Source organism: Triplophysa rosa, unplaced genomic scaffold (genome assembly GCF_024868665.1).
Source record: "Triplophysa rosa unplaced genomic scaffold, Trosa_1v2 scaffold7_ERROPOS2016172, whole genome shotgun sequence".
In the NCBI taxonomy this organism is placed as follows: domain Eukaryota; kingdom Metazoa; phylum Chordata; class Actinopteri; order Cypriniformes; family Nemacheilidae; genus Triplophysa; species Triplophysa rosa.
Window position 1 is genome coordinate 670,961 of NW_026634815.1, and position 24,057 is coordinate 695,017.

A 24,057-nucleotide genomic window follows, 5' to 3' on the forward strand; every position below is an offset into this window, starting at 1 on the left:
AACAACATGCGAGGGAGATGATTGGTCAAGCAGGATCAAGCTAGAAAAAATAAAATGGCAGCCGATTGGAGCATAGTTTTGTATAAATGTAAGTTTAACTTTCAATAACTTTTGATTGCATTTCTAGTGAGAAATCAGTATTGTAGTTTTTAAATATGTGATTAGTTATTGCAATTACGTTTTTCTGTCTATAATTTAAGTAGACTTACGATGCCTATCTGTTTCACTTGGATGCCTTCATGCACAGATGTTGCTTCCGAAGTCATGGCCTGATTGGGCAGCGAGTCGAAAAGTCATTTCCATACCAACAAGGACACAAGAAAAAAATGGAGAAGGTGCCGATGGATAGATTAATCGTACTAGTTTCAGAGCACAAGGATTTGTATGATGAGCACAAAACTCTATCATAATATACATCATAAAAGAGGCTGTGTGGGCACAGATTGGACGGATCCATGGTTGTTCAGGTAAGTGTATAATCACTATTTGTCGTTAAAAATGATCACCTAGCTAGTATCTTAACATTCGCTCAGCAACAGTTATGGTCCGTGTATCTTTTGGTCATTTGTTTTTCAGTTTGAACTTGAACAAATGGGAGTGAGAAAACGGCGCAATTTTCATTTTTCGTTCATTAAAAAAACAAGAATTCGGCTTGATTTTTCGTCTTCAAAAACGAAACAAATAAACAATAAACAACTTGAAAACTAGTTTTTCACATGTGGGCGGTATGAAACGCCCTTTTTCGCCATCCAAAGATCAGTAAGCGACGGCTGTGTCCCAATTCGGGGGCTGCGTGCTTTGAAGGCTGCATTTTAAGACCGATTGCGTCACAGCAGAGCGACTGAAGGTTTGTAAGGCTGTCCCGATTCAAAGGTTGCTTCAAATGCAGCCCCAAAATGCGACCTTATTTCCGTGGGTTTTTAAGGATAGAACGAATGTATCCTTCACAGCCTTGGGTATCCCGAGATTCATTGCGCGCCTGTAACGGCTTGAAAATTTTAAATAATCATTCAAAACTTTAGTTAAATGAAAGTATGTAATTCACAAAAACGGTCCATTTCAGTGTTTTAATGTTATATATGATGTTGTTCATTAACATTATTGGTGCATTATTGTGTTTTAAATTTCTAAGGTTTCTAAGGTTAATTTAATATACTGTTGGGCTGTTTTAATCTACATAAACGTGTCATATTCTCTAAAATAAAATATCATTTTTCTGGCTCCGTATTTGTTTAAAAAAGTCAGAAACGTCACTGCTGTGGCCTGCTGCTGTCGCCACGCAACATGAGCAGCAGGTGACGCAATTAGGAAATCCTCCGCGAGGCTAGACCATCTCATTTTCTTGTCTTGGACTTTTCAGGCTGCGTGCTTGGAAAAACAAGTCCTCGTTTTTAAGTCCGCGACCTCAGAAGGTTGTAGCCCCCGAATTGGGACACAGCTGACATCTTCGGTTGTCCCTCGGTTTCGTGAACAGAATAAATAGTCCTCCGCTGCTGTACAGTGGGGATTCTTAAAGTATGTTTCATTTCTCTCATTAAACAACCACCCACAAACCGTACAGGGCAGATTATAGACTGGACTTTCTTCTGTGCAACCTAGCGCATTTCATATAAATATTTATATCACAAATATTAATTTAGTTCGCATCCGCATCTTTCTAGCTCTCCAGGGATAAATCTGAGTGGCAAAGCTGCATGAGACACTGAACAGCACGAAGCATATTCATATACTTATTTTATTTAATTCAAAATTCGCTTTTGTTGTAGGAATTACATGAACCATTTTGAGGTAGATACTGATTTATTGCAATGACAACAATTGTAGAATGGGACGGTGACAAGAAACGAGAAGGTAGGCTGCACAGATTAACAACATGGGGGGGGGTATTTTGTAAGTTTTGGGTGGAGCTTGTCTATACATAAACAAAAAATGTATACTGATAAATTGATACTTGGAACAGGCTGAAATAGCTCTTAAATAGATGTTTCTCTTAAAAGAGCTGTTGATTTTGAGAAATTCTGGTGCATCAGTAGCGGTCTTACCAGAGAAATCGACCAGCTGGAGACATTTACATTTATTCATTTGGCAGATGCTTTTATCCAAAGCGACTTACAAGTAGGTGCAGTGGACAGTTATCACTGCAGAGCAAACGGGGGTAAGGTGCCTTGCTCAAGGGCACTTCAGTCATTTCCTGGTGGCACTGGGAATTGAACCAGCAACCTTCTGGCTACGAGTCGAACTCTCTAGCCACTAGGCCACAACTGACCATGAAGTACTCAGCAAACCTATCCCTCACAGCTACAGCATCTCTACTGGCATTATTGGTGCCCAGCCGGGGTGCATTCTGCATTCCTAAAGATGGCTCTGTTGTCAAAGTTGGAGCAGGAGCTGTGGGCACATCCCTCCTCAAGAAATTGTGGAGCATACAGGTGGCCTTCACAATCTTCTCAGCTACCTCTGGAGACACTCCCAGAACCCTGCGATATCCTCTCCATTGTGCTGCAAGTATACCAAATGTACACTCGACCATTCTTCGGGCATGGTAAAGACGACAATTAAAAACTTGCCTTTCTCCAGTGTTGTGTCCAGGGTAAGGGTAATGCCTCATCTGCGAGGAACACATACGGCAACACATGCTCTGCTCCAGGGAGGGGAGAGTTTTCAGGTATGCTCAGGTTGCTATGGCGTAGGGCGGATCCGAAGGCAGAGGCAGCCAGTGTTCCTCCATCACTGTTCCTGCCATAGGCACCAATATCTACAACCCTAGCCAATACCTGGCATCAACAACTGCAAGGAGAACTACTGAAAATGTCCCTTTGTAGTTGTAGTATAGGGACCCGCTGGATGGACGGGCAAAGGTTCCAGATTACCTCACACACCTGTCTGATTATTCCAGCCACAGTACTGGCACCTACCTTGAAGCCAAAGGCAATAGACCGGAAAGAATCGCCTGTTGCCAAGTACCTTTAAAACAGATGAGAGATTTTATTTGAACCTATTATTAAAGTGATCTTATGTTAAGCGTATTAGCTTGTCAACAAATAGAACAATATAGCCATTATATCATTTACAGACACTACAAGGCATAGCTTTGCAGTCCTTCTGAAACCTTGCATCTTTTTCATTATTAGTCACCCTTTGTTTATTACTGGGTTTTTACAAATATCTTGGGAATAAAAAGTATTAAAAAGTGCTTGCCAACTTTGACATCACAGTATTTAATCATTTTAAAATTACAGTGTTTTTTTTAATTTCCTGAAAACCTGTGAATTTGAACATATGAGGATTTAGAAGGACATCAATGATATGGTGCATTACATGTGTTGGACTGGCTTAATTATTGTTTTAATACCTTTATGTTTGTATACCGTTTAAAACTATGAGGCCTATGTGACAAATGGAAACTTGAACTTGTAGTAATAGTTTTTTCAATGCCCTTTCATGTGGATCTAGCATTTCACATTTACATAAATATGTAACATGCCACCCTGTCAAGAGAGGGATCAGAAAAGTCGGACGACTCACCTTAAACAAATGCAGAGACGTTCCTCCGGGCTGATGGACTCCCTGAATTTTGTCTGCGTTTTTGCAATCAATGGTGCAGTGATTTGTAGCAGGTCTTCAAATTGACTTTTGTTTAGTCTAAAATATGCTGCAAACCGTGCATCATCCAAACGGAGCTCCTGGACTAAACTGTTGTTAGCACCATACGGTTTCCGGGCACCCACAAACGTCGTTGTGAACAGACATTCTCCTCCCAGTTATCTTCAAAAGCCAACGCAAGAGCCAACTTCCTCTTTTTCGACATTTCTGCACCACACAGCCCTTGGCTAACGTTACTGTTGCACCTGTTGTTATAGCAACAAAAGACGGTTTCAGCTGCTATTTGTAACCAAACACTGCAAGCATTTTTTTTTTTACAAAAAAGCACTTGTCAAAATTTTCTTGTCAAACAAGAAGTCAAGTCTGAGCACGGCCTAAGTGCTGACATTATTATTTGTTAACATCATTAGTGTGTGTAATGTGTTAGGAGAGGGCCAAGTACCAAAGAGCCAGTCTTTGGTCGATGTCTTTGAGGAAACCTCTATGGAACTCATAGATGGGGTCAATGTTGGAGAACAGGAGGTTCATGAGACCCTCAGGCATTGCGTTTTCTTTAATCACTGCACTGCGGAACCACTGAAGTACACACATACACACGTGATATTAAACACATAATCATTTAAAAGACAATTGCATCAGAGGTCATCTAACACCCCGTTAAGATCACCAGCGACAAAGCAATGGTAGCCTTGCACCATCCAGCGACACAGTGACCATTGGCGACAGGAAGTTGGCGTGCCTAGCGACTCGACAAAGCTGAGATTTGATTAACTTTATTTAGGACAACCAAAGCTAGGAACGCCTTCAAACGACCTCGTAGCTAGAGACTGGTGACACAAAGCGACACAGTGGTCTGAACGCAGCTTTACAGACACACAGACCCTATTTTTAATCAGCACAACAATACACTCCACATAAGTAAGCTGAACTCATTACCCTCATGATGAGTCATGAGTATAGAAGACTCTGCTCACCACTGTGATGACCTCCAGATCCTTCAGATACGTTCGCTCTGTTGTCAGAATCTCTTTAGCTATGAAGTAAGGTTTATCTGTAGGGTATCTCTGAAAAGGAAAGCATTCATAATATAAGTGTCATCACATTGACTTTTCACCCGAAAGTGAAAATTGTTTAGTTCATTATTTTTAGGACAATCAAACCCAGTATAAAAGCACTACAGACTATACCAGGGCTTGACATTAACGCTTGTCCGGGACAAATAAATGTTTTGTATGGGCAAGTGAGAGAGAATTTTACTTGCCCGACCGGACAAGTAACTTGAAAAAAAGAACAGTGCGACATATATGTAGAATAATAAGAATATATGTATTAGACAGAGCTGCGTGTTTGTCGTGGTGGTGCTTATTGTGACAATAATCAATGGGGCACCGCACTGAGTCCATGTAACTACATGCGGACGCAGAATCCTGTTATTTAAATATCATCTGGCTGTTCTGCATGTCTGAGTGAATTACGTGCACAGTTTAACATACAACACGAGTGATGGTCGAGGATTTATCTGTGCTGCACTGTATGAGGATATGAACACATGAACTTCATCTCCAGAGTTGCTCAGAGTTTATTTTACAAGCGTTTTACTGTTTGAGTGAAGCTATCTGCAAACAAGCGTCTTCCCAAAGACCCGTCAAAATAAAAGTCCCGTTAAATTTAACACTCAGACAAAAAATACTGTAGTGTACTATTGAAAATTGAAGTGCCCTTGTAGTAAATTGATAAACACTGTATACTATAGTAAAGTACAAAAACAATATAGTAGGAATTTTACTGCAGTTTACTATAGCAAATACTATAGTATCCTACAGTAATTTATGGACAAATATACCACTATTGTATAGTAAAAAAGGAAAAACACAGAACTTAGAAATATTAAAACAAATTTAAGTAATCTAAAAATGATACGGCCCTAATTTATCCATCTGTATGTAACATTAATGTCTTTTGTCAGTTACCTGTCTATTCATGTTGAACTACACTTGCACATTTCTGCCTGTGCTACCAAACTTTAAACCTCTCTAGTGTAACCGGTACTACTCGCCCCGCTCTGCACGGGCCTCGAACCGGCGACGGTCCGGATGGGAGACGGGCGCTCTAACGAGGAGGGTAAAGACTAATAATAATTACTGCTTGCCTTTGTTTTATAGCAGTCACGGAGAGTAAGCCTATAACCAAATTCAGGCAGCCAAAGCAGACACTAGTTAAAATGCTTAGAAGCAAACTTGACCAATCTAAATCCGAAACAATTACATTGATTATATTATAATTCAAATGAAATATTTTTTTTTAATCTATGGACAAGTAATTTTTGTACTCGGACAAGTGAATGTCAAATTTACTTGTCCATAGGACAACCACATGACAATGCTTAATATCAAGCCCTGTATACTATGTGAGATACAGATGTGGACATAATTGTTGGTACCCTTGGTAAATATGAGCAAAGGCTGTGAAAATATATCTTCATTGTTTCTCCTTTTGATTTTTTTAAATCCACAAAATTCCAATATTTCATCAAAGTAAAACAATTGGAAGTGAGGAATGTCCAAATGTTGGTGCTTCGGTTCACCCCACTCATTTTCCATAGGGTTCAGGTCAGGGAACTGGGATGGCTATGGCAGGATCTTGATTATGTGCCCAGTGACCCATTTTTGTGTTGTTTTTGATGTTTGTTTTGAACCAATGCCCTGATGGAAGATCTAACCACGACCCATTTTAAGATTTTTAGCAGAGCAAGTCAGTTTAGATTTTTATTTAAATCATGATGCCATATATCTGAACAAGATGTCCAGAACCTCTGGTATAAAAGTAGGTCCACAAAAATAAAGATCTGGCAGTAAATTTAAAACGGATGTAACACGAAGTATCCTTGCATAACTGTTACTTTTACATTTATGCATTTGGCAGACGCTTTCTTCCAAAGCGACTTATACTATACATTTGTTTTCTGAATATGTACAATCCCTGGAATCGAACCCATGACCTTGGCGTTGCTAGTGCCATGCTCTAACCACTGAGCTACAGGACAGCAATACTGTTGGTTCACTATAAGTTTGTGATGTTTACCTTATGCACGTCCGTGCCGATTGCCAACAAAACACAGACATTTGACACAGCTTCACTTACCGCGTGAGGTTCATGTCTTGCATCTTTTAGCTCTGGGACTGTTCCATCTTATCATTTTCAACAATCTCCAAATCCAGCGTTATTTCCACCGTTTATATAACATTCCTCACCGAAATGCAGTGAACAAACAAACACAGCTGAACTTCGTGAACGAACAAAGCACATTGATGCCCGTGCTCTTTCTCTCGCTCTAGCTAGATGATGTGTGCACCTTGAGGGGAGTGTATCGAGCAGAAATACTGTCATACGCCCAACTCATTTTTTGACAAGTTGACCATGTCAACCATGAGAAACCAGCACGTTTAACATTGTAAAGAAGTCAGAATGCATGAAACTGCAGTTTTCCTTTATTTTTTCTGACCCCAAAATTCCACTGATTTCCATCTGTAATCTTTGGCCTCTCAAATTCTTCTCCTTGCTGTGCATTAAAACAATATAGACACACATCCTGTTTCAGGCAGATGTGCAACATCTTCAGTCGATTAAAACGTCTTGATCATTGTCCTGATGTTGGAAATGGACATTTTTATTGTTTTAAATATTTCCTTAAAGCCACTTTCTATTTTGTGTAGCTCAACAATCTTTTACTGCAAATCATGACTGTATTGTTCGGTTTTACCCAATGTGAAGAATTATTAAGGGGATTGGGGCTTTGTGTTACTTCATATTTATTCTCTTGTGCAACAAGAAGTCATGACTGGGCAACATCATGTTTCTAGTCACCTTGGTGTGCTAAGAAAATGTAAATATCAATGGGAACATACTTGAGAGATATTTTACGCTAAGTATTTCTAGGGGTATCAATAATTGTGGCCAGGGTGTATAAGATTTTTTTTTTTCAAATGTGATATTTCCCCCACTTCCAATTGTTTTTTAATGAAATGTTGGATTTTTTAATAAAAGATCAAAAGGAGAAACAATGCAGATATATTTTCAGTTACGAGACTTTTATTGTATGACTACATTTACTAGCACAAAAGACCAGACTGATTACTTTTGTACGGAGACCTGGAGGGGACATGCTCGTTTCACTTAGTTTTGTTGTGGCCACGAGATATTACCTCGTGGGAACGTGATAATATGTTGTGGCCACGAGATGTTACCTCGTGGGAACGCGATATTATGTTGTGGCAACGAGATCAGCTTGTTGAGGTAATGACATCCTTATGTTGTGGCCACGCCATGTGAAGTCGTTCCCTCAAGATCCTATGGTGAGGGAACGACTTCCTTTCTCGTGGCCACGACTTCGTATGTTGAGGGAACGACATCCTTATCTCGTGGCCACGACTTCGTATGTTGAGGGAACGACTTCCTTATCTTGTGGCCACGACTTAGTATGTTGAGGGAACGACATCCTTATCTTGTGGCCACGACTTAAATGCGTGCGCGTCTATTAGCGCTAACTATCAGAATAGGACTATAATAATATTTATTTTTAATTAAGATATAGCGCTGAACTAATTAAAAAACACACATTCGTTTCCTTTTAGTCGTTTCTATTTTTTCCTGTGATAAATTAATAGGTTTAATTGCGATATGGCTGGGCTGCACGATTAAGTCAAAAGCATATTTTTTACATTATTCCCCTTGATATTGTAATTGTAATTATTAATGATGATTCGTCTTTACATTTTATAATGATTTCAAGGCTCCAATTTCGGCGCGGGATTGCGCATAATTTAAATCGCCTTAATAATGCGAGAAGTTCCGGCACAAGTGTTGGCCTATTTGCTTAATCTCGGATCAAATAATGAAATAAACATACTGACGAGAACGAAATGAAATCAACATGTGAAACAGTCTGTCTTTATTCTAGAATTTAATTATACAATCTCCGTACCAGCCTTCTCTGTCTTTAGGTCAAACTGGCCCATATTGCGCATCTGGAGCACTCCATCTTGTCCGAAAAGCAAAGTATGAAGTTATAAGCCTATTTCATACAGAGATCTCGGAAAATGAACTATCGGAAATAGTTCACGCATAATGTGTCCCAGGATTTGTCTCGGGATGTCATATTATCACGCAAAATGTGTTGCAGGATCGTTCGATTTTGGTTCACACTGCCAGTGATTTTCTGGAATGTGTGCGTGCGTTCACACACATATCGTAAAGTTCCAGCAAATATATAACATGTAATGTACTGTGTTACGTGCAATTTTTTTGTGAACGGTTAGGGCTGTCATGGTGAATGAAATTTACTTGCGGTGGTTTAGGTGGCTCAATAGCCACTTTCCTTATATTTAGTTCCAAATATAGGCCCAAATAAGATTTATTGTTGGGTTATTATTATGTAGAATATATTGTTGCTTTTTAAATGTTAAATAAAGTACTTTATATTTATATATTTATTGGTAATTGCAGAACAACTAAGTACAATAAGAACAGCGCTTTTCTAAGATAATGATTAAGCCCAGCCAGCTTATATATAAGATAAATATGAAAAAAAATAAAAAATTAAAGCAAATTGTTGTTCAGTGCATTTTTAAAGTGCCTTAATTCAATATATTATGCACGCAACGGAGTCTTAAGGAAGTAAAAATTAGACCGTATTTTTGCAACTGCAATATACAGCAGGGCATTTTACTGTAATATACAGTGATTGTAATAATAGTAATATACAAATATTGAATAATAATAAACGATTAGTGAATGGATGGAAAAAACAGTTTGGTGCAATAGATAGAATTATTTATTGCCAATTTTCATTTGAAAGCTGTCTTGCACCATCGCGCGCAATACAATAATAGGCAATTGGTTGTGACACTTGCACTAGAGGGGATACGGTTCGGGTCACTTGGCTGTTGTTGTGCACTATTATTCCAATAATGACACTTGCTTGTTGGTTGACGCGTTTATTCTGGACAGTCTATGGTTGGTTCATTGTACTTTCCATAGGCGTAATTTGAGGGTGAGACAGATGGGATATGTCCCCACCACGTTTTGTCGATTGTGTCCCGACCACTTATTGGAAGAAATAAAAAATAAACGTGTGGAAGGTGTGTATAGGGCCATTAACATTTAAAAACGCGCCGTCTGTCGTTGCATACCATCAGACCACCAATGCCGCTTTCAGTGCGTTTGACGCGCGTCTACATTTATAATAAAAATCTGAGCACACAAAAGGCTCGAGTCACACGACATAACACAAACGGCCAGTAAAGAAAAAAGAAAGGCATAACAATCTTAATTCTTTAAAATATGAGTCATACATGTACAACAACAGCGCTTAACTGCACCCTATTGATATGAATTGTCATTATTGTTCTCATTATGCTGTGGCGATCGTCTATTGCAAGATAAATTAAGTATTTGATGCAAATAATTCGTCATTCGTTACATTTATATAGCTCCTTTCTGAGTACTCAAATAGAAAAAGTAATTTCATAATGTATAGTTCAAAACAAAATGTAAAAGTTCGTTATTTGCTCTCTTTTTTACTAAACGTAGCCGACGTTATTTGCCAATATATACATGACCAAAGTAATAAAAAGTGAAAGTAAGATTTTTTCTTGTCATGAATGAATAAGTCTATATTGTAAAATTAAAATACCGTATGGTAGGGCTGCATGATTAGGGCAAAATCATTACTTGTATAGCCTTGTCTATAGCATTGTCTTTGCGATTATTAATGTTGATAAACTTTACATCGAAATTGTTTTTTAAACGTTTTAAAACTCTGTGAGGCAACTGCATGCCCTATTCTTTATATAAACATTATGCTCCTGAAATAATTGATTATCCTACGGTTGTATCGTCTTAAAAGCATAATAAACTCGTGCTTCTTTCGCGCTATGAATAAATAATTTTTTTCTAATTGTAATGTACCGCAGTCAAGTGCGTAGTTTGGTTTGGGAACCCTGAGAGCTGGAGTCGAAAGCCGCAGCGGAGGAGCTGATGGACAGACCTGTTCTCGAGAATATAGGCCTATATATATATATATATATATTATCTTGTATGCAGAATGACAGGCTGTGAATCCAATGGAATCTGAAACACAAAACAAACGTAACGTGCACTCTCCTTGTGCGTTAGCGCACATAGCACAAAGTCTTTATTTATCATTATTTATTGTTATTTCTTCTAGGTTTTGCAGTTAAAACATTTGCCATTACGAGAGAGATGATCAGTAAAGAGGACTCTATTTTACAGTAAAATGCCCTGCTGTATATTGCAGTTGCAAAAATACGGTCTAATTTTAACTTCCTTAAGACTCCGTTGCGTGCATAATATATTGAATTAAGGCACTTTAAAAATGCACTGAACAACAATTTGCTTTAATTTTTTATTTTTTTTCATATTTATCTTATATATAAGCTGGCTGGGCTTAATCATTATCTTAGAAAAGCGCTGTTCTTATTGTACTTAGTTGTTCTGTAATTACCAATAAATATATAAATATAAAGTACTTTATTTAACATTTAAAAAGCAACAATATATACAACATAATAATAACAACCCAACAATAAATCTTATTTGGGCTATTTGGAACTAAATATAAGGAAAGTGGCTATTGAGCCACCTAAACCACCGCAAATAAATTTCGTTCACCATGACAGCCCTAACCGTTCACCAAAAAATTGCACGTAACACAGTACATTACATGTTATATATTTGCTGGAACTTTACGATATGTGTGTGAACGCACGCACACATTCCAGAAAATCACTGGCAGTGTGAACCAAAATCGAACGATCCTGCAACACATTTTGCGTGATAATATGACATCCCGAGACAAATCCTGGGACACATTATGCGTGAACTATTTCCGATAGTTCATTTTCCGAGATCTCTGTATGAAATAGGCTTATAACTTCATACTTTGCTTTTCGGACAAGATGGAGTGCTCCAGAAGCGCAGTATAAGCAATATGGGCCAGTTTGACCTAAAGACAGAGAAGGCTGGTACGGAGATTGTATAATTAAATTCTAGAATAAAGACAGACTGTTTCACATGTTGATTTCATTTCGTTCTCGTCAGTATGTTTATTTCATTATTTGATCCGAGATTAAGCAAATAGGCCAACACTTGTGCCGGAACTTCTCGCATTATTAAGGCGATTTAAATTATGCGCAATCCCGCGCCGAAATTGGAGCCTTGAAATCATTATAAAATGTAAAGACGAATCATCATTAATAATTACAATTACAATATCAAGGGGAATAATGTAAAAAATATGCTTTTGACTTAATCGTGCAGCCCAGCCATATCGCAATTAAACCTATTAATTTATCACAGGAAAAAATAGAAACGACTAAAAGGAAACGAATGTGTGTTTTTTAATTAGTTCAGCGCTATATCTTAATTAAAAATAAATATTATTATAGTCCTATCTATTTCTGATAGTTAGCGCTAATAGACGCGCACGCATTTAAGTCGTGGCCACAAGATAAGGATGTCGTTCCCTCAACATACTAAGTCGTGGCCACAAGATAAGGAAGTCGTTCCCTCAACATACGAAGTCGTGGCCACGAGATACGGATGTCGTTCCCTCAACATACGAAGTCGTGGCCACGAGAAAGGATGTTGTTCCCTCACCATCGGATCTTGAGGGAACGACTTCACATCGCGTGGCCACAACATAAGGATGTCGTTACCTCAACAAGCTGATCTCGTTGCCACAACATAATATCGCGTTCCCACGAGGTAACATCTCGTGGCCACAACATATTATCACGTTCCCACGAGGTAATATCTCGTGGCCACAACAAAACTAAGTGAAACGAGCATGTCCCCTCCAGGTCTCCGTACTTTTGCAATGACACAACAGGGGTGAAGAAAAATGAACGAATGCATATAGTCAAGGCAATATTTCAAGTACATTTTTAAATAATATTTCAAGATTTAACATTGAAGGCAGGAGATTTTAAAGATCAGTTGTGCACACCAAAGTAAGCAGTGAGCCAAAAAGTCCAGCAAAATCATGCACTTAAAGCAAGTCTAACATGTTTTATCTGTTGCCCTGTTATAAACCCTGATTCAAGCCTGAGCAGGTTGGCATGCGATCTGTATACCTTTCTCCTGCCCTCTTCCTCTAGTCTGGCAGTGGCCACCTCATTCAGGATGGGGCTCTGCAGGGGTGAGGGTGCCTGTCCGGGAAGACTGAGGGTGGACATCTGGAAGGAGGGCGACAGGCACAGCGGGCCCTTGGCATTAAAGGGGGACAGCTGTGGGCTATCAATAGCAGAATCTATAGGGTGAGAGCAAAGAGTAAGATTATGAGTTAAACCATGGAAGGGAGGCACACATGCTAAAGTCTCACAATATACCGGTTTTGACAATAACTATGGTTCTTGATATTGCGTTTAAGATACACATATGATAATAACGTACTTCAGTGCCAGTATCTGGTTAAACACCAGTTTGACAAGAGCCACAACAGTTACAAACTCATATTTTGATTATGATTAATTGCCCAAGAGACAGAAACGCAAAATCAACTAAATTAAATATTACATTGACTAACAGCATTACTTATTAATTTCAATAGATATTGCAAAATATAGTTACTCTAGATTCTTTTGGCCACAATAAAAAAAGAAAAAAGTAGTGAAAATCTGGTTTTGTGACAGCCCTACTACATGCACTGCAGGGTTAAATACAACAAGTTATGTTTTTGCAACATCCATCCTAAGGGTCTACAAACAACAGTTTTGTTCAAAGCAAGGGTGTCAATCTGTTCTGAATAGCAATAATTCAAACGTTCTAAATATTTGAACACTAGTTCTGTAACAGTCTTGTGCTGCCCTAAATGATACTGAGAAATCAGAGCAGTAAAAGTTATAATGCACCAGGGCACACAGCTGTTCCCACTTGTCATTATTTTGCAGCTCTGCAAAGAAGGCCCTGCAAGCACGAAACTATTTCTTTAAATAGTACAACAGAGAGAGGGACAAAATATTATTTTCTTTACAGCGGAGCAGCTCATGGGGGAAAACAAGAATGCAGAGGCTGGGCATAAACAAGGAAATGAACACCAGAAGAAAAAGGTTACTTTACAACCCGGAAATAATTTCCTACCGAGGATTATCAGCAATAACGCTGGGTTGGTGAGACGGCAGCATTTTACAGTTTAACCAGAGTTTCCCAGGGAGGATGATACAGGAGAAAGGGGGCGGGGTTTCTGTAGCCTGGCTGACAACTTGAACAAACACAGAGGCAGTGCTCTACATTAGAACAAGGCTGTGGAATGTTGCATAAGAACTGAATGTGAAACTCAAACCCAACAAACAGACTCATGCGATCGTAGTTTACACTTGGATTCATCACTGCAAAAACACTAAATTCCAATTGGTAGTTTTAGTTTTTAACCTAACCTAACTCTTTTAATCTAGAAATGACTGTATTGCACTCTTTGTTAAGTGGTAAACTCACATTAAGTCTTAACACGCAGCATCTGCCCTGAGCTACCCCCGAGGTATTAATTATAAACATAACATACTACAGCCACCGCTGTCACAAAATCGTCTGATAAGGACATAAGCATATAGGAAGATATGATGTATGCTGTAAAAGGCATGACTTTAATGTAGAACCAAACAAAATAAAACTAGAAACCACCAATACTTACAAATTCACTGAGGTCACACATAAAGCATTCAGTCAGTTTAAAAGCTGTATGAGATTTTAATAAACAATATACCAAAGTAGGTTTGGTTATGGTCAGACATTAACATGAGCAGAGAATGCAGCTATTCCTTGTTTATGACATGGATTTAAATGGTCAAATGTGTTAAGTGGAAAGTTCCTAGAGATTTTAGTAAGAACATGATAATATAAACCAACATTTTCAAAGCATTTTTTCAGTGGTGTTCTAATAAAGGTGCATAATTCATTTAAATTACTTATTCTTAAATGTATTTGCTGCACTTAAACATTTATAAAGTGTAGAAAAAATGTCTGAAATTATTATATTATTTCAAGGGAAAAGTAGGAAACACGCCGTACGCACGCACGCATGCACACACACACACACACACACACACACACACACACACACACACACACACACACTTTTTTCACATTAAAGACCTTATATTTGCAAATAATATATAAATTTAATACCATCACTGTATAATCATGAAAGCTATACAGAACTTTCATGTATACATTTTCCTACTAAAATTTTAAAAGAAAAAAATGTTAAACTTTTAAAAATGTCATACGAAATGCAAAACATTTTTGTGCCACTACTTCAAGTGTGTATGTAAACACATTAGTAGTAGTTAATAAAAAGATAGATTTTTTTTACAAAACTCATGTCTTGGGAAAAGTACAAAAGTGGATTTAATTTTTTTAATGAATTTATAAAATTAAAGAATTACTTTAAAATGTACTTGAAGTGCTTCGGGTGAGTGCTATTCTTCAAATATAATCATGATCTATGCACTTTAGAGACAGGGTGAAGTAAAAACACTGATAGAGCAACATATGTTAGTCTGATCAATTGGAATACATGGAACAATCAGAGATACCGTTCCTTCGGTCTGAAAGAAATAAGAGCTATTTGGCTATTGTTTTTATAATAATATTATTACTATTAATATTATTAGAATTCTAATTATTGGAAATGCAAAGTTGCACTGAAAGAGTTCATAGAAATACAATTTCTGAATTTAGACAAAAACATCCCTTGGACCACACAGAACAAATTCAATGAGAAAAGATTTCAGCCTAGACTAGAGCATTATGAATATTCAGCCAATAGCATTATGAGAATTCAGTGTCTATTAGTGCAGGCATTTGTGGTAGGCTTTGCAAGTTTTTTAATTAAAGGTGCCACAGTTTAACATCATATGTCACTTTATAATATGACAAAACGTTAGGACAACTTTCGTTACCACAAATATCATGACTTTAAATACTAGTTAACAGATCAATAATGTATATTAAAAATATTAAAACTATGATGTTCATATTTTAATGTATTTTCATATTAGAATACCTAACTACTGAACTGTTAAGCACTATATAATGACTTGAAAATATGCAGATTTTTTTAAGCATTCCCAAACCTTACATAATAAATACATCACAATACAGACTAACTTGACATTGACAATGGGTTAGATCAGAAGGGGGAAAAGGAGTGGAAATCCAGCAGTGTCCATGATGAGGGAAGAAGCATCACTGGGGGAATGGCCAAATAGTGCCTAGAGCAGAGTTTTAGAGCAGCCGAGGCCAGCCCTTGCTTGTGAGAGTAGAGAGTGCTCCAGCAGTTTAAAACCAACAGGATGCAAATAAAAATGATATGGGCTATATTTAGTTTTCTCTCAAAATGACAATGAGTATGAAGTCGTCTGGTTACAACAAAAAGGTTTTGTTTTCTACAATAGTTCACCTTAGTTCGTGGTAAAAAAGAATATGATTTGCCAAGTGAAGTAGACAAAGATAGTAGGATTTTGAGCATCAATATAAAGGCAAAATGATATGCATATGCCTCATCTTGAGCTCACAGAACTCAAATGTACTTATGGCAGACAGTCAATGCTTTTCACTCCAGACCCTAGAACAGAAACACAGGGCATTTATGTAGTCTGGATGTCACACAAAAATGCATCTGCATAGAGCGGATGTTACCTATAGACGGTTTCATCTTAACAACATAAACAAACGTTACTGCGCATGCGCACTTTTGTGACCCCAACCTAACTTCTGGTACACATTCACAAAGAATAGAGTGCCTGTAGATTATTTCTGATAACAATCGATAAGAACCGTTACTTGGCTAAACTTGTCTCTCCAATATTTTGAATTTAGACTATGCAAGCTCTATGTCAATGTACCATACGGTTTGTTTAAATGCGACCAAATACAGGACCCATTCAACAAATTGTTTATTTAATAAAACGAACAACAAAATTCAACAAATAATTTATTTAATACAATTATTATGCCGTAAAATAATAATATAAATCAATATTAACATAAATTAAATTTAAATATAAAGTTATTATTAGACACTAGCCAAACACAAACCAGAAGTTAACTAGGGTCAGGCGGGCGCGCATCCTATGAAACTGTCTATTAGGGCACTGTGCATGTAACGCTTTGCGTTATCGAAGGGGCATATGTTTAAATGCATTACATGAGGCAATTACAGGCAAACAAAAGTTAATCTTTGACCCACAAATAAAAGATGAAGAAATTAACATGTGTGTATCAGAAGGAAATCATCAAAGTGCTTTAAATACAATTTTTCAGTTCTGGTAAAACATTGCAGGAAACTGGTTTATACTACCTGAATCAATAAATCATGTTATAAAAAAAACTTTTTTGAAGGCTGCATAAATCGAAGTCTTTAACAAATAGTTTTAAAACTGAATGCACTTCTTTAGTAAAAGAAACAGCTCACTAAGACTTATCAGGAGAACGGTCTTAGGTTATAGTTCCTCGTGCTATGCACACACTGAAGGTACATAAAGAGCTTATTTACGTATACACTGCTTGATCATAAAATAACAACAAAAAAAGCTGTAGTGTAACTTTGGCTCAAATCTGTATTACAGCTAAGGCTGTGATTTTATCAAAGCCCTGAGTATTACTCACCAGCACTGAAATATAATGTGCATATATAGTATGTACCCTTCATACATGTAAAATACATAATTCTCTGAAAGCTTATGCTATGCACTGTATGTTTTCCTCGCTTAAATGACAATATTGTGCACTTGCATATATATGAAAGTGTATTTTTTTCCTTAATGTAGTGGTGTACTGAATATCTGCTACTAAATCCAGAGTTTAATTTACTTTAGGATTGAATGTGATACAAAAACTCAAAGTTCAAAAAAGTTTTAAATGCATGGAGTGTTAAGGATACCACTATTCTAGGTGACACAGCCGTTGAATTTCCCCCTTCAAAAAGTCCAAGCGTGAGATTTGCCTTAATTTGTCCAGCCTACCATGATTTACAATATAACAACTGAATAAAGTTATTTGATCTGCAAAACACACCACTTCCCTTTAAGAAGCTGCTGCAGCACACGTGATTGAAAAACAGTGAAAACATAGGCTACATGAACACCAAAGGTATTCATAAGAGATAAGGTATGGTAGAGATATGTATAATTAAGACAGAATTTGTAAGAAAAGTGGTAGATTAAAGCACTAACAGGAAGTGCTAAAAAACTATTAGCACTGATTCTATCATTGTGAGGTGGATAGTTAAGTGCTTGGTTATGTTCTACATTAAAACCAATTACTCATTCTGTTGCCGTTAGGATAAGTACCCAGGTTAATGGGGGTGAGTGTGCTACTTTTTTAGTTGGGTGGAGCCTGGGGGTCCCCAAGGCCTAGAGCCCTGAGATTGTGACACTCCAGCAAAAAACTATCCACCTCTGATCCACCCAACAGTGGGTTGCTAAAGAAGAGATTCTGATCTGGAGGCAGATCACTGTCTGACCCCCAGTCAGAGTCAGACTCATAGCTACCATTGGCAGACCCTTCTGTGGCTGTGGGAGGATAGCTGAGCTGCTCCAACTGCTCAACCAGATCATTAAATTGCATGGCCGAACTGTCTTCTGAGCGTACCGAATATGCTGGGAAGTTAACCATTGAGCTGGCCTCAGAGAGGTTCTCTGAACCCGGCAGACGCAAGGAGGAGGAGGAGTCGGGTCCTCCAAAGCAGAGCGAGAAAGAGTCACTGGCAGAACCCAGCGGAAGGTTATCCAGCGAGCCACACGCTGGGCGGTTGTTGACCAGCGAACTGGTCTCAGAACGGCCAAAGGCACTCTCTGAGAATGCATTCGAGTTGCCATTAAGGTCCTCAAGGCCGAGAGCATATGTGGCTACCTGCACAGGGTTTTCATGACTGAATTCAAATTTCTCAGCCTTCTCTTCATCAAACCCATAACAGTAGGCCTCTGCACCACCAGCGTAAAATGACATTTCAGCTGGATCATCATCTATGTACTCCTCGCTAACGTGCAGCTGAGTGCAGACCATTGGTATCTGGCATGACATATGTCTGGAACGCATCAACTCCGCCTCAAAAGCCTCAGGTGTGAGAAACCCCTTTTTGACCCCACATCCCACTCCACATAAACCAACCACCCCTACCCGCATGCTATCCTCATTGCCATTTTGGGAGTGCCGTGCACTAGAGGAACTACTCTCTACACACACAAACAAGGGGCTGCAGTCTCCTGCCGCATGGATATGAGTGGCACCTGGGAAGGTGTAGGTGGATTGAGAGTTGGTCTTGATGGAGTCCTTCATGGGACTGGGTGCTCTGGCAGGCTGCGGTGTCTGCTGGAAATGCTGGAGCTGGTTTGGGGTCTCCGTTCGCATGGGTGAGCTGGGGGAATGCTGGGAGTGGAAGGAGGCGGTGGCAGAGGACACAGGGGCCCTTAAACTGTCATTGAAAGACAGATTCTGGATTGAAGGTTGAGGTATGGATAAAGAAAGTGGTAAAGGATGGAAAAACAGTCAGTTATTCTTCTGTTATTGGCTGTACAGCATTGATTATGTGCTTGATCTTTGGATTAAGACTTTACTAACCTGTTTTAGCACGTCAGAAGCCAAAGAATGAGCTGACATGCAAATGTTACTGTTCCTCCTGTTACAAACAGCATAATCAGTACCAAGTAGAGATGGGCCCACAAAGCAAAGCCCAATACATAAAACAAAACAAGCCAAACCTAGAAATAGTTATAAAGAGAGAATCTACTTACCTCTGGTAGGGAGTTCTTTTCAGCCCACTGTCCCTCACATACTCGACGAGCTGTTTTTGCGTCCTCCCACTGACACATACACACAATGTTTTAATAAAACTCAAAATTGCATTGTAATATCTATAAGACAATGTAAACAAATGCAGACACCTGTATCTAAACGAAGACCCTCTGTTGAAGAAAATGGCTTTAGATTTAGGCTGAGGCTGATCTAACAGACGGAAAAATGAATGATGCTCCACGCAGTTCTTCCAGAAGATCTTACAATGATCCCGACTGGCCATCAGAAACTCCAGTGTATCCTGATGAGGGCCCTGTGGAGTGAAAGGTTGTCAGGTCAATAAGTAAAGACTGATCCCAAGATTTTTTTTACCTTTGATTAAAGGCGACATGAGGAAACAAATGGTCCTGATTTTTAGCACTCCATTTAAGTAAACCCCAAAGAATAACAAAGGACATATCTAAAATGTTTATATGAGATAAGAAATGGTTCTATCCTAGCACGCTCCGTAGCTTTAAAACATTATTTCTATAAATGTATTATTATGTGCAAAGTGAATGCTTTGTTGAACCTTTAACTGTAAGACTTTAACCGAAACTAGGGATTTGCGAGACTAATCTACTAGTCGTTTAAACGGTACAGCTCCTACTATTCGAAACTGAAAACAACAGTCGATTACAAGAAAAAAATACACAAAATATTATAATTTAAATTACTTTCATTTTAATGTTTCGTTTAAAAACATTTTAAATAACAAACTAAAACAATATGTTTGAAAAAGTAATTATTAATAGTTTTTTAAATGTATCAGGAACGAAATGTTTTAATTTTAGGTCAGATCTAGCATGCGTTTCCTTTGTGCCAATTGTAGCGAGCTCAGAAATGACCACTTGAAAGACGAGTTGTGGGGGTGTTGTGAAGGAGGAAAACAGGCAAGTTTTACACAAACTATGTCATATCAAAGTGGCATAATAAAAATTTCACTGGAGCCATGGGTAACCATACTGTATTGGGCTCTTATTGCTGCGAGGCGGAAAACGCGGACGGAAGCGCGGAATGCAGGCATAAAACAAAAAAGTAGATAATGATCTAAAGCTACATACAGTTATGTTAACAATAACTTAATAATAAATATAAATATTTTAATATTTAAAATGCATGAAAGATGGATTGACGTTATTTGATGGCAGAATGAGCTGTAAATGCGGTGAATGCATCTTGAGCACACTCAATAAAACTGAGATGAGAATGTCTCAGCTTCTAGATTCACAGAACTTTGAAATTTCTTTTATTATAATGTTTATCACCAAAATAGCGCTTGAATAAACATGATCGCTTATAGCACTGTTATCTGTGTGCCCTTGCAGAGTTTGCGCAGATTTCTCAGATGGAGTTATTGTTCACAAACATTGAGCCGAAATTCATCCGACCATAACGCTTGCATTTCCTCAACAAGAACATGTAAAATAATATTAACATTATAATCACATGCGGACTCGAGTGTTTAGCCTATGTAGGCTATGTTCTATAAATTAGCTAATATGGGCAGTATAGCAGGGCCGGATTATCCAATGGGCATTATGGGCACAGGCCCAGGGGCCCATGCGCGCTTGAGGCCCAGGGGCCCATGCGCGCTTGGGGCCCAGGCAAGAGAAAACATTTTCACATAACAGCGTTTACGCCATATTCATTCTGCTGTGCGCTTCTCTCTCCCGCGCACACGGAGGTGCACACACAAAACAGTGTTTCTAAATTAGGAAGTCTGTCTTTTGATTTAATCGGATTTTGTTTAGAAGAAGCGCATAGCGACAAATCTAGCGACTTCTTGGATAAACCTTAGCTTTCATTCAGTGGGAAAATATCGCCAGTGCTGCCCCGCGAGCGCAAGGTCTCCCTTTCCCGGCAGGAAGAAGCAGCACCATACGACAGGTAACTCGTCAATAAAATGAGTACAAAACAGCGTTTCCAACAACCTGTCACTAGCCGGGTTTCCATCCAAAGTTGCCAATTTAGCTTATGCGCAAAATTGGAATATCGCATAAAACATTTGCGAATAAGCACCGTTTCCATCCAACTAGTCAACTAGTCACTTCCTAATAAACTGGCACTAAATATCAGTAAGAAAAGTAAGAGAAGCCACTGAATATAATAGTTTTCATATATAATAATACTTGCGCAACAGACGATTAGGAAACTCAATAAATGCGGTGCTTTTGTGGATGCCTGCTGTTCGGGAAACACAGTCGTGACAGTTCTAAGAGGCAATTACAGAAATACTTGACGACTTTGCTCAGGTGTTTAAGAATGACCATCACAACATTTCTGATGCTGTGTCACAAGATCATTACTCTGGTTAGTCAGGTTACACTGGCTGTCTCATAGTGCAGTTACGTGACTTTTTGGAGGAATTTATTCAGCAAATGCGTTTCCATCTCCCATTATTCGCATTAACCCTTTTTCGCAAAAATGAAAAACCACCTCAAGCGAGCGTAAAAACTTTTTTGTGAATTAAGGGTTTTTAATTCGAAATTTGGCGTTTCCATCACTCGTTTCTGATGCGAAACTTCAAAATACGAATAAAACCAGAGTGATGGAAACCCGCTTACTGTTATCGACTGTTTGGATATATAAATATGAACAAAGTTCGTCGGTAAATATGCACATGGTTACCATGAGGCTGTGTGAAAGAACAAATAGTCGAAATCACCGCTTTTTATTCTAAGTTGTTAGATGATGTCGCGTCATGAACTGACAACAGAAACTGAAAATATGTCAATGAGAACGATTTTATTGTTGTAAATTTAAGGAGTTGATATACCCTCGTGGCTGTCTTAAATCTTAAAAGATTAGAGGGTTTTTTTACATTTGGTGGTGTTTCCTTGCCAATTGTGAATTATTTTATATTGATATAATGTTGATCAGTAACTGCCTTTATCTAATAATGAAGGCTAAATATTGGTAATCCACAGTGCTTTTACATACATCGCAAAATGTTTTAAAAAAAAGATGTCATAATATATATGCTAAATAATACTTATAATACTTGTTAATGTCGTTTACTGTAACACATTACACGCTTACATAATAACGTGAGTCGAGAGGTGCTTGTTACACAAATAAAGTTTAACAAATGGACAAATTACTCTTGTAGTATAATCATTGACAAAGACTGCCCTGCCCGTTTAGTCTTTGAAAAAATGAAGATGGAAATATTTTAGAATTGCATTTAAGAATATTTTAAAAAACTTTCTGTAATTTATCTGAAGAAAGTTCTTATATTTTCTCTTAAGAACAGTTTTGTGAATCTGGCATGTTTGTGTTGAATTATGGAAGAATCTGATAGAACTGAATTAAAAGGTTGAGGTGTGGTAGTGTGTGCTCGAATATGACAGTGAGTTACAGTATGCAGGGAAAGGTCTTAATATTGTTGTTGCTGGTCCAGGAAGGCCTTGTTGCAATCTTGTTGTAAATCCTGTATGATGGAGGATGTGTACAGGTGTTGATATTGTCCTTCAGGTTGTGATCATAGTTTGTAAAATAAAAATGTAATCCTGAAACATAGAGGTGTTTCATACACATAGTACCCTAGGCTAATTTAAAACTTTATTGTGCGCATGTGTGTGTATGGGGGGTCCATAAGACACTTGTGCCCAGGGGCCTCTGAGTTCTTAATCCGGGCCTGAGTATGCTTTATACAGCTTTTTCTTCGCTCTGGCGAGATCAAATGCGTCTGTAGTCAATTGTTCTGTACTTTTTGTTCATTGCTTTCTATTCGCTTTTTTGTTTACACACATTGCTTTGCTTTATAGTAATAATAAAAACATGATATAATGTAGGCTATCTTGTTTGTTGATAGCTATAGGCCTACCCTAATTATAACTTGTAGGCTACTTAAATTGCGACATAATAAAAAAGATATGTTTTTTTCATTCAACATCATTTAAATAAACAAATAATGAAACATTCTTTTAAGCTTTTCATTAATTGTTGTTAAATATTTTAAGTTTCATGATTTCAGTGTAATAGACAACTTTTACAAAATTTAATTGAACTTTTAGAGCAAAACAAAACAGACTTAAAGGAGAAAATAAAAAGGATTTTATATAGGTTGTATGGCTACATATTTTTAAACCCATGTGGGTATTCCAGAAGCTGGTATGTAACTACCCGGGTAAGTGTTAGAGGTTGCTGATAACCTCAACTTTCGGTTCCAAAAACGGAGGTAACTTTCTGGTATTCAGTTAACCACGCAATCACTCTCTGAGATAACCTGCCTCCGGAGGAATTAGTCTTCCCGCGATATAAACGATAAATTCTAGTTGATGACGTATTTCTTTGTGAGACCCATTCACAGCTCATATGTGAAGCGAAAACGGGTATAGCGGAGGGCGGAAGTGAAGCTGAGAAAGAGTTTGCACTAAAAGACGAGCTCTAAATCTCGTTTAGTTGGCACTGTAGATGCATCGAGTTAATGTTTAGTTTCACTTTCGTTTTATTTAATTTGTTTGTTAAGTATTCGTTGATAGTCATAATCGTTACACCACAACATTTAGTTTGGCTAAAAGTATTTATTTAAACATTCGTTAGATGTTATGCGCGCGTGCGCAAATTGTTTAATATGATTTCTTGCCTGTTATATAC

At 38.0% G+C, this 24,057-nt stretch overlaps 1 protein-coding gene across 2 annotated transcripts in view; it reads right to left on the reverse strand.

Annotated features, from left to right (window-relative positions):
* The window catches only part of LOC130551213 (FERM, ARHGEF and pleckstrin domain-containing protein 2-like), a 44,148-nt gene extending 24,397 nt beyond the window's left edge, over positions 1-19,751 (reverse strand). For both annotated transcript variants that reach the window (XM_057328748.1, XM_057328747.1), the window contains exons 1-7: positions 19,566-19,751; positions 19,416-19,484; positions 19,243-19,300; positions 18,912-19,116; positions 12,756-12,931; positions 4,578-4,667; positions 4,046-4,179 (exon numbers count right to left, since the gene is read on the reverse strand). In XM_057328748.1, the coding sequence (XP_057184731.1) occupies positions 4,046-4,179; positions 4,578-4,667; positions 12,756-12,931; positions 18,912-19,116; positions 19,243-19,300; positions 19,416-19,484; positions 19,566-19,699 (866 nt within the window). In that variant the 5' untranslated portion in view covers positions 19,700-19,751. The remainder of the gene's footprint in view (positions 1-4,045; positions 4,180-4,577; positions 4,668-12,755; positions 12,932-18,911; positions 19,117-19,242; positions 19,301-19,415; positions 19,485-19,565) is intronic.
* Positions 19,752-24,057: the final 4,306 nt, after the last annotated feature.